This window comes from Fundulus heteroclitus, unplaced genomic scaffold, assembly GCF_011125445.2.
Source record: "Fundulus heteroclitus isolate FHET01 unplaced genomic scaffold, MU-UCD_Fhet_4.1 scaffold_112, whole genome shotgun sequence".
Taxonomy (NCBI): Eukaryota; Metazoa; Chordata; class Actinopteri; order Cyprinodontiformes; family Fundulidae; genus Fundulus; species Fundulus heteroclitus.
The window spans coordinates 304894-317297 of NW_023396525.1; the positions used below are offsets into that span (position 1 = coordinate 304894).

The 12404-nt window shown below is 37.7% G+C and overlaps 1 protein-coding gene across 1 annotated transcript in view; it reads right to left on the reverse strand.

Annotated features, from left to right (window-relative positions):
• Positions 1–1585: 1585 nt before the first annotated feature.
• Positions 1586–12404, reverse strand: part of LOC118558234 (immunoglobulin superfamily DCC subclass member 4-like) — a 42097-nt gene continuing 31278 nt past the window's right edge. Inside the window, exons 2-3 of the mRNA XM_036128721.1 lie at positions 9240–9554; positions 1586–1665 (exon numbers count right to left, since the gene is read on the reverse strand). Of these exons, the coding sequence (XP_035984614.1) occupies positions 1586–1665; positions 9240–9554 (395 nt within the window). The remainder of the gene's footprint in view (positions 1666–9239; positions 9555–12404) is intronic.

Here is a 12404-nt window from a genome sequence, read left to right on the forward strand (position 1 = left end):
ACAGCCCTCCTCATTTGCATAATGAGGCAGAAATGCATACAGAAATGTAAAAGGACAGGCAGAAATGTAAAAGCGACAGGCAGAAATAAATAGCATCACAGAAATATATAGGGTAAAAAAAACAAAGGAAGAATAAATCAGACAAAAATATTATAACATGCACAAAAATAAATACTTAAAAAATATAAGTAATTAATAAATAAAGTTGAAGATTATAACGCACAATAAATAAATAAGGTAATTATTACAAAGGCGAATAAAAGAATAAGCTAATTAAAAGAGATATATACATTTATGTCTCACTGTATAATTAATTTCTACCAACATTTATTAATTTGGTGGCAATTAATTGTATGCTATTTATTTATTGAGCTTTATTTATTTCTGTATTTATTTTTAGATATGGAAGACTTGGTCCTCATACATAACACAGAGGTGTTTGTTTTCACAAGAGAATTCTTCATGTAGTTTTCGCAGTTACTGAAATCTTAAAAATGCTATTTTTAAAATAACCCTGGTCTCACATTTTCCCTTCAAATACAAAATTTAAATTTTTTTTATATTTGAAGAGCTTTTAAAAACTGAGCCATCGGACATCAAAACACAAATAAACCCCCTTCTTCGCCTCTGCTCTGATGTGTTATTAAACATGTCTGTTCAATAGGCGCAGACAGTCATCAAGAACGTTCAGGTGTTTGTCTAGTGATGGTAACATCATTGCCGGCAGTGACATGCATAAAGAATGTACAGGCAAGGACCTGGGTAATAGTTGTCACACTACACCCATCACAGGGTAATATTGTTTTTAGCAATGTGGATTGGTGTATCTGCACAGATCAGTGGATGTGGTCTGCAACTTTCGATCCCTATTAGTGGCAACAGAATAAGGTACAGTGCTATGCAAAACAATCATGACCTTTGAACTATGCCCCATTTCCACTAATAATGTATTTTTTTCTCGGGATATTGATGTAATAGACCCACACAAAGTAAAGTTTTAGAGCTGAAGGAACATACACTGTTTTAACTTTCTAAAATCAAAAATCTTGAAAATGTGCACTTACATTTGTGTTCAACTTTGTAGAACCGTATTTCACTAGAATTACAGCTGCAAGTCTTTAGAGGTTTGTTTCTGCTAGTTTTACACATCCAGAGACTAAATTCACTGCTAATTTGAATGTGTAAAATAGCTCAACATCTGTCACATTGGATGGATAGTCTATACAAAACTATTTTCAAGTTTTGCCACAAATTCTCAATTGGATTCAGGTTTAGACTTTGACTGGACCATTCTAAAACATGAACTTAAACAGTGTTGCAACTTTGGCTTGATATTTATTGATATCTTGCTGGCAGGTGAGTCTCTACCCCTGCCTAAGGTCTTTCACAGCCTTTAACATGTTTTCTTTTACAATTGCCCAGTGCTTAGCTGAGTGGAGTTTTTTGCACGCCATTATGCATATCACATTTCAATAACAGCATCTGAGAATATTAAACATACTTTATCTTAACACACAAATTACCTCGTTTCATCAGCAATAGTTACTTTATCCTTTTGCCATGTATGACAGGTGTGGGTACTCCCTCAATCTGGCACTCGAAGCGAGCAGGATACCCCAGTGGTCACTGTTTGTGGTGATGGCTCCTGATAAAACTTTGACAGACCTATGGAGATAAAAGCAAAATTAGCAGGTTAGCTGTCAAAGAAGAACTCTTCTCAGGGGCAGACATGTAACATGACCCATGGACAAGAGGTGAAACACCAAGCCAGGATCTAACTTGGTCCACAGTACTGTTCACTTTAGTAGAATATTTTTATTTTGGTTTAAAATTGCAATGTGTTTGAAAAGTTTCTGACTGGTTACTTGGTTATGCCATCAACCAATACTGTAATTTCTATGTCACTTCAGATCTTTCAAAGTGCAGTTTTATTTCTTATCATCATGGTTTAAAGTCAAATTTAAAAACATGTGTAGTAATCTTAAACACCAGAGGGCAGCAGTGAGTAATGTCAGTGAGCCTCTGACCTCTTACCCCTACATGCAAATAAAGGTAAGAAGAAAGACCAAAGTAAGCTAAAAAGTGTCACCACCACTTCAGCTTTAGTCCCGAACGAGAAGTAAAGTATGGGAGTGGATCAAAGGAGAGAAAGCACAAAACACGCATGAGGAGGCAAACCGAGGGGTTTTAAAAAAGTACCAAGGAAATAGAAAACTGAAAACCATAAATGAGACTGGGGCAGATAATAGTTCCAGTTATACTAACCACATAGCCGACTGTGAAACACCGAAACCAACATTATGTTAGATAATGTTAAATGAAATGTGAGAACACACAGTGAGACCCGCCAAATGAGCGATGCGTTCACAAGATTCTCAGACATTCTTTCAGATTTCGGTAACAGATTTTCTGTGTGAACACAACTGCAGAACTAATCCAGACCACATTTGTGCAACTGTGATGTCAACAGCATTCAGCTACACACATAAACTGTCCACAGTGAAGTGAGGCTGATGTTTTGTGTCGGAAATGTGCTGATCTGACCTCAAAGGTCGATTTCAATTTCTGATTTTTTCCCCCCCTTTGGTTTTGATTTTGTGGCCTGACCTGCTGGTTCTGGTTATTTTTATTACACAAACAGGCTGATAATTAATTAAGCTTATTTTGACACACAACACATAAACTAATCTGGTAAATCTTGCTTGAATTCCTGTGACAGACAGCAGAAAAGATAGATGTTCTGCTGCTTCTTTGATAGAGATAATATCTCTAACCAACCAAAAAGGAAGGGATCACTGTATTCATGCATCACAGTTCAACCCCCTAAGCTTTTTATTTCATTTTTTAAATAAAGTAAAGCAAAATACATTAGAGATCAAGCTGTGTGTTGATGCAATTTCAGCCTATATTTTAGCTAGTCAGGGGTTGGTTACTGGTATTAAGGAATACTAAGGTTTTAAAAAGCTATGGTTTATAAAGGAAAACACAGAAAATGTCTTTCATATTGTTCCAGTGGTTTAAACTCCTATATAATATTAGAATAGCCCAAAACTTGCTAAATGAGGCAAAATTTTTAACAATAAATATAGACCATATATTTCTATGGTAGAGTTATTGAGGCAATTCATATTAAAAAAAGCAAAACACTGACTTTGACATAATGTAACTTGCCGTAGAAGTATCCTTTTATGAATGTCCTCATTCTACAAGCCTTCCAATGTGACAAACACTTTGGGGTTTAAAAAATAAAATTGTCTCAAACACATACAGACAAGGAGTTTTGATTCAGGGGAACTGCCACCCATGTAATGAGTAATAACTGGACTATTTATTTTTAGAGCAGAACATGGTTTGCTACAATGTTCTTTATTTTGGTCAGTTGAATAATAGCAAATCATTGTCCTTAAAAAATATTACTGCTGCTGCAAAACAAATCCTGCACATATTGTTAACATTAATATTCTATCCTACTCTACTTGTCAGGCACACAACTTGCATTACAAAGGAGGAATTCCCAATTACGTCATTTGGCATAGACAAAAATGTCTATGCCATATGACGTAAAAAGCCCATCTTGAGCTGTGTTTTTTTCATTCCCTTTATTTTATACTCTTCATGTTCGTACAAAGCAAAGCAAAGCTTAAAATTTGTGGACATTTTAATGATGTCAGATTGCAGGTGTTTGCGTCACAAAATATGGACTGCAAGGAGATTGACAACGCAATGTTTTAACTTTAAGGATCAAATGCCGTAATCTAGCTTGGTGCTGTAAACATGCAAGAGAAACATGAATTGCATCACATTCCGAGACCAAATCCAAGACCAGGAAAAATTGGTCTCAATCCTCTGTCCCTTAGGATCACTATAACTGTAATACCAAACCTTTTCTCTTAAATGTGCAACAGTAAGAATCATTGTAGCTTTTCTGTTTTAAGGTCAAGTCAAAAAAATTATCTTAAAGCTGTTTTGTAAATATAGTAAACATGGAATTATTACTCAAGGCTATCCACATGAGAATCTCACACAAACTGGTGGTAATAACAACTAACTGCCCACCTGTGCTTTAATGCACAGAGAGAAGATTCTGCTGGAGCACATGAAGACTGCGAAAGGTGGTAAAAGTAGCAGAAAGGATCTGATTCATTTCTGAAAGAGGCTGAGCTGCAAGCATCAGAGGAGGCGTTGATGATTAACCCGTGTGACTTCCGCACATTATTCTTTGTGATACCCTAAATCCCAGAGTTCCGCATGACGTGTGCCAACGCCTGACATGATGCCAGACTATTGGAGTGTGGGCGAGCGTGTGAACAGCAGAGCTTTTGGGTAAAGCTACTTTTTGCTTTACAGTATTCGGTCTGCATTGATGCCTGCAGATAGACTCGTTGTGTTTGCAACGGTGGATCGTTTTGGGTATCTCATCTCTAACAGTGTGTGCACAATGAGGGTGAATGACAGCAGATAAGCAAGAGTGCACAGCACAAATGTCAATGAAAAGAGAGAGGGGGGAGGGGGGTTCAAAAAAGCCCTTTGCCCATGCTGTGATAGGACAATAGTAACTGGCAGAGATTCCACCTCGGTTCTTTCAAAGTATAGCTGTGTTAGTTTTTTAGGATCTCTGAACTGGGGATGAAATTCCACAGCAGATCCAACCTGAACCCTCATAATCACCCACTTGTTTAAAAGCTTACACAGCTCTGATGATGTGATGGCACCCATGATGCATTTCTTTGTAGTGATCACAGCTAGGGGTGACGTTCCAAGGCACAAGAGTTAAAAAAGATGTCCAAATGTTTCCTAGCAACAGAGTTTTTATATTTTATGATAGGATTTTCAGGCAATTTGTAATTTCAACTGTTAATCCATGTAATTTAAAAAAAAAACAGAAGCCAAATCTCCCCCCCTTTTTCTCATCTGTCTTGACTTTCCCTCTGCTCTTCCCTGTCTTTGTCTGTCCCTCTTTCTGTGCCCCACACTTCGGCCTCTCAGCTATCAGATTGCAGCGTTTTTCCCCTCCCCTTGTGCAAGCAGATAATTCCACCCGTGACCTTTTTGCTACCCGGCTCTAAGGCTGAGATTGTGAAAGCTCATCAAGCATACCTCCAGCCTCGACAGCTATTTGTAAAAGCTACTGCAGTCAGAGCATGTGCAGCTCAGTCAGTTTCTACACGCGAGCAGGAAAACCCTTCAGTGCTGCCAAAAGGAAGCTTTTCACCATGTCCAAAAAGGGTTTTTACGTCCAACTGTTCTGGTCCGTTCAAACGTGTATTTTCTTTCACCTGTGTTTTGGCAAACAGGTGTGAGTTTAAAAAAAAAAAAAAAAAAAACAAGCCATATTGGTTTATAATTATATGACACAATATGTCAGAAATCTTCAGACAATCTAAAAGAATAGACTGTGAGTCTCCAAAGCTGTCTCATAATTACTGTGGAAAAGTTATTTAGTTCATGATCAACAAACACACTATACCTGCTGTCGTTTATTATTTTCCCTTCTGAGAACATGCTGTCTGCTGTATTTGTTGTTTTTCTCTAGCAAAAGAGCCACAGACTGAAAGACAAAATAAAATGAACCCATCCCTCCCAGAAACTGTATTTAAATAGGGGAGAAAGTCCTTGTCTGTTTCTAAGCCTTTCAGGGACAAGCACATGATTCATACATACACTACGCCTGCAAAACCAGAGCAGGTGGCTTTCCTAATGTGTTTTCACAGATGTGATCTTTGCTACATTTTCTCATCACTCTCATTCCTTCAAGTGAAGACACTGTGGGAAATGAGGATGTCTACTCAGGAGCTGACATTGAGGCAGTTAGGCTCGAGCCTTTCTCACATCTGTTGTGCTCACTTAAAGCGCGGATTAAAGACAAAAACTCTACACTGAGACTTTATCACATACAAACTAAAAAACATTGCTTACATTGCTTTCAAAAGTATTCACATCCCATTAAACCACACATTTTGCGCTGCTTATCATTTTCAAACATTTCTTTACAGAACAACTAACCCGTAAAATGACTTCTTTTCTTCTTTTTTAATTGCTAATAAACCTTATACATGGTGTCTTATAGTGCGCCCTACATGTCCCAGACATTGCTTTGATAATTTACTGCACATTTGTTGATATTCTTATTTTGTGTCTTAAACCGCCTGTGTGGCACCCTCCTCGGGTTTAACGAGTGCACTGCATTCGAATTTTAACTCAGTATTGGTGTTGGCGCAAAAGATATTGTGACGTCAACCAGTTCTTCTGCTGCTGTGGGGTATAAAAGCGTCTCCAACTCATACATGACTCCTTAGCAAGTTGAAATAGTGAGCTTTTTATCAATTTTCAGGTTAATGGTTTATTAGCTTAGCATTCAGTTAGTTTATTTAGCCCAGACAACGCTTAGCCTTTCACCCACCGTACGTTCCCTGGCCTGCTGGGCACCGCCTCCTTTAGGGACATTTCTTCAGATATTACATGCTGATGAAGTAAGGCTCTGGTAGGGTTAGAAGGTCTTTAAGATATTTTGGCAATAGTTGTATAAATTGTTCAAAACTTGAGACTAGGGTAGATATCCACCTTCCAGCAGGAAACCAACTCTAAATATAGTCAGAAATGTACAATGGAATGGCAAGTCTTTCTCTTTACAGACACTCTTCAACCCATCTGACAAGGGATGTGAATACTTTTGCAAAGCACTTTGTGCGAGGAGCTATCGCTTTCCCAACTCTCCTTTGCCATTTTCACCCCTCACAGCATTTAATCTACCCGCCCTCCCCCTCCCCTTTTAGTACTTTAGTCCTTATTGTTCCTCACAGAAAAGATCCTCATAAATAAGCATGCAGAAGCTGACAAAAGACGGGGCATCCACAGTGGATGGTGTCTCATCTTACACAAAGCTAAAGACTAAATAAAGACCAGCACTGAGGAGTTTGAGAGAAAGGCATCTCTTTACTCAGACAAAAACTCAATTCTGTCCCCTTTTGCTTCATATCATTATCTTTCAGCTTATAACTGAAAAATTACACAGCTTTAAGTCAACCTGTGGGGTTAAAAACAAATTCAATCATCATCCAAATGGTATAAAAAGAAAACTTAATAAAAACCCTGTTTTTGTTATGCCCAACAATTGACTCCCTAGGGGAGAACAAGCGTCCAGCTGCAGAAGACAAGTTATTATTGATGCACGAGTCAAAAGGTCAGAGAAAGAACTTGGCCAGTATTGTTTTGATTAGTAATTAATAGGGAGTTAAATACTTTAACTTCTAACTTTTTTGTCTGTTCTTTAATTGCATTACAACTTAGTTTTACACAATCATATTCAGTAAATTAGATAATGCATTTGATATTAAAAACCTTGAAGCGGGTTCCATTAAGCCCACATTTCTGTATTAAAATGTTTTTTAATGGTCTGATGTAATATTTTAATACTAAATGTTGTGTTTTCATTAGCCGTAAGAAGATAATCATCATAATTCACAGCTATGAAGGCATGAAAACATTAGTCTGTGTTGTAATGTATCTATATAATTTGTTTGAGTTAAGCTACTTAAATGAATGAACTTTTCAATAATATTCTAATTTATTGAATGTGACTGTTTTGATGAATAAATGGAGATTTCAAAATTACTTCCTATCAAAAGAATCATTTTCTATATTTTAAGGTTGCCATTTATTAAATGTTATCGTTGAATGAAAAACTTTACATAACTCAGTTTAAAAGTGTCTTTAGAAAAATCGTAATTTATCAATGGTGCAAGCTGGAATGCCAAGGGACTTACTGTGAGTAGCCACTCATGAATTAAAGCCACTGGTACCACAAAAAGCTTTATAAAACAATTGGTGCTAGATGTGTGCAAATGATGTGTTAAATTTTCACCTAAACAATGTGATTCTCCAGCTTGGGTTGTTTTCTTTGGGGGTTACATGTTGATAGGAAACTTTTTTTTCTTCAGTTCTGACTCATCGTGTGCAAGAACATCCTGAATGCCCTCCTCAAAACAGCTGCAACGTGACAGACTGTTAATCATGGCAAATGCTTGTACTTCTAACTTGCAGGCTAGTATAACTGTTAGAACCCTAATGACATTATAAAGAGAATAACTCCTTATGTTTCTGTTTTGCATCTTCTGGCAAAGAGAAAGAGAAGTACTGCCTTATCTAACAGTGTCTCTCTTCCTGTCTTAAAGTCACATCAATTCAAGTCACCGCTGTGATTTTTGACATCAATATCAGGTTGAAAAAAACAACAACAAACAAACAAAAAAAAAACATTTCAGGACCGGACCAGCTGGATGGCCTGGACGGACAAGCAGAAAGAGTTTTGGGGGAAAATGAGTGTAGACTTGTATACCTTGTGCAGATTGTTCCATTGGTTCCACTCATTTAATATACAAACAGGATTATAATGGTGTGATTTGCTGTTAAGGATTCAGAATCCAAAATGTTGTGATCTTGTATCCAGAAAATATGCTTCCTTATATGTTTGAGTTAGAATTTTACAAACAATCATTATCTACATGAACATCATGGTAAACTAGGACTTTCAATGGTTCATGTGAGCCATTATTTTTGATAAGATAAGATAAGATAAGATAGACTTTATGGATCTCACAGTGGAGAAATGCACATGTCACATCAGCTCAATAATCAAAAGAATGTGCCAAAGAGAGGAAAAGGTGCATGAGGTATATACAGTGAATATACAGTGTATACAGTGATACATACATTTGGGTTGTACAAAGGCAAAAATTTCAATCACTCATCAAAACTCTTTCAAATGGATGAAAGGGACAAAAAAGGTTCTACAATGGCCCTAATCTCAGAGACCATGTCAGGAAACTGGTCAATTTAAACGAACTTTGCTATTTCTGATAAGAAAATAGGTCAAATATCCAGCTAGGAATCAATCAGAAACTTTTTGATTACTAGCTACAAAAGGGGCAATTTAGGCATATCAGGGGATGCGTTTGTAAATACTTGAGCCTGTGTGGATGACTGAAACTCCACGGTAAATTCAAACTTGTTCATTCAATTCTTGTTTCAAGAAAAAAAATAGTTGTATGTTGTATTATCAGTCCAGCTACCAAACATAGCTGAAATGCATGTTTAATGCCTGAATAGAGCCAACAGACACTTGCATTTAGATCTCTTTGCACAATGCCTATCTACATACAGTTCTGAGCCCCAGCCTTAGATCAGCTCAATTACAACTGTCTAACGAAAGCAGGATGTTCTGTGAATTGTGTAACACCTACTTGCAAGTTGTACGTTCACAGTCCGACTGGTCAGGGCTCCGATGGCGCTGGCGCTCACACAGCTGTAAGCACCCTCTACATTCTGCAGAGGATGGCTGTCTGTAGAAGTGGAGAACAGCAGGAGGGATCCATTGGTCAAATGCTGCAGGGGATCTCCTGGCAGCTGTGGTAGAAGCTGGCCATCCTTGAACCAGGTGACATTGAAAGGAGTGTCGCTGGACCCCAGGTTGCAGTCCAGCAAAAGGGGGGTACCTAGCTCCAGAACTACATGGCTGGGTCCAGCACCACAGCTCAATTCCACTGAAACAGGCTTTCCTGTGTAGAGCAAAAAAAGGAAAAGGTCTTATAACTAGGCTGCAGCATTAAAAGTCTAGGACAAGCCAAGTTAGGCTTTATCCTAAAGTATATATATATATATATATATATATATATATATATATATATATATATATATATATACATTCACAAGATTTTTGTAAAAAATAGTACGTTTCCTACTTTTAACAAAATCACGATTCCCGTACAAAATTTAACAGATATACATGCATTCTATAACGCCCCTTTTCCAACATCACAATAATTTACGTTTTGCTGTTCCTTTTTGTACCACCTCTCTAGAGCAGGTTTGGTCCTCGATACCTGTTGATCTGCAATTTTTATGTGTCTCTGCTTTTCCACAGCAAACAACTGGGGGTCTCATTTATAAAGCTTCTGTACTCACAAAACAGGGCCTGGAATGTGCTTATATCACTTTTCACACAAAAGTTGGGATCTATAAACAAATATTTTGATGGGAAATTGTGCGGTCCAACTCTGACCCATGTGTACACTCGTTTTGGAGATAGGGAAAATTGGTGACGCAGATAGTAAAGTGGTGAATTGCAGCCAAACTGCATGAAGATTCCTCTCAGACGCTCAATTTCACTCTATTTCATACTTTAATCATAAATCAACTTCATCAAAAGCACTCAAAACCGCAATGTTATTCATGCTTGTGCTGGTCAGCCACAACTATACATAAGGATCTTTCAAATAAATAAAAAATGCCCATAAGCCAACTTAATTCATGAATAGAAGTCCACACAACATTTTATCTGGGTTTTCTACAATCACACTCCTCTCCCTGACGATCACCAGGGTGACCTGTACCACAAATGAACAGATTATTGTGACATGGTGTGAGGTAATTACTTAGCAGTCAAATACACGTGCGTAATGATGCGCAGTGAATGCATTGGCACTGCCTGATGACTTTGCAGATGGGATAATTAGAAGGAAACAGTTCCAGGGGTTTAATATGTCCTGGCCAATGATGATGACTGGCCAATACGCCAGCATTGCCAGCAATGGTCTAAGGAGATTCCAAGCATTGTATTTTACCATAACCTGTAGGAGAAAGTGGCTACACCTTTTTTCACAGTTTCTTTGCTTTTTCTCCATGGTTGCCATTTCATCGATGCAAAAAACAACGATCAGCTGACTCATTTTTAAGCCCCATCAACATTCATGAGGTGCTTTGCATTGACCATTTAGGGCTGAATCTGGGCGTGTAAAGGGCAGAACATGAACATGATAAAGAACAGCTGTGATCTATGTAGGAAAATCTAGATGGTCCAGAGTCATGGGTCCTCTCTTAGTCTCCAGATGTAGATATAGAACAGCTGTAAGGTGATCTGGAGAGCAGAGAGCACTTGATGGCAATAGGTTTTTGAATCATGATCCCTTTGGAAGACTCAATTACAACCCTGATGCCTTGTGATTCCACGGACTCCAACAACGTTCCCAGGGCCTTCAGAAGAGGAACAGGTCAGCAGCATCAGGATCACAGATCCTATCCATATTTAGCAGTGATCTTAAGGTGGCATGAAACTAAGAATACAAACCTATCATATTTGAAATGCTCAATCTTAGTCTCAGTTGACCAAAGCCCACGCATCCAGTTAAACTCTAAGTGTTTATGTTTCAGATGGTAGAACAGAATTTTTTTTTTTTTTCTGGCATCCCTCTTAAACTGCTGGCTGGCATGTAGACAGCGTTCGGTTGTTATGGAGACTTGCTGACCTCAAGATACCACTCTTTACAGCAGTTCACTGACGGTGAGGTTAGAAAATTTGTTTTAACATCCCTTCCCATCCTGATCACTAAAATGTCACCAATGAAGTGATGTTGTTTTTTAAATACATATTTCTTAGCATTGAGTGTGTTCACTAATAAATAAATAAACTCTAATTAAAGGCTGGGGTTTTCCTGATTATTAAGAGAATAATTCATTTTATCTTGCTGCATCCATCTCTCTATCAATTTTGACATAGTTTCCTGTGCCCTTGTAGCTCACACATCCTGACAGATCAGCAATACCCCTCTGTGGTTCACAGGAGGAATTTTGAACTTTTCATTGCATGCCTTGTGGACTCCTTTTTCAAATGTAACTTTGTTTCTGGCCATACAGTTACATTTTGGTCTTATCAAGTTTTGAAGCTTTTCCCTAAGCTGAGTGGTATATCGTCAGCAGAACCCTTTGTGGCATTGGCACAGTAAAGACTTTCTTTTGGAGACTTGAACATTGAGCCTCTTTTCCAAGTGCTTCCTTATTGTGCATATTGAAACAACTGCAGTACTTTTTTCCAAACTCTGTAGTTTAGCTGACGTTTTTTGTGTTTTTTCTCTGCATTCCAAACTATTTTCCTGACAGTATGTCCGGAAAAGTAATAAGTTTACCCGACCTTGAGTTGGTTTCAACAGAATCCCTATTTTTCCACTTCTTAATTAGAGTGTAAACGCAGATGACTATCACCTTCAATTTCTTGGAAAACTTTTTTTTATCATTTTCCTTTTCTGTTAAGTTAATCTACCTGCTTCCATAGATTATCTTATAACTAGTTTGCTCTCCCCAGAAAGGGCCCAATAAGTGAAATTATGTTAGAGTTTTTAAACTTCAGAACACAACTGAGCATCAGAGCTTGCTAGCCAGAAAGTTGCATGATATTATACTACATTAAATTACTAATGATCTAAAAAAAAAAAACCTACAGCATAAATTGTGGTCAAATGTCTATTGCTAATGGAGTTTTACAATTCAGAAATGTAGTCATGGTTAAATTAAACAACTACATTTTTTCATTCAAAGGGTGATGCAGGGAAATTGTCCAAATGAAACTCTCCAAG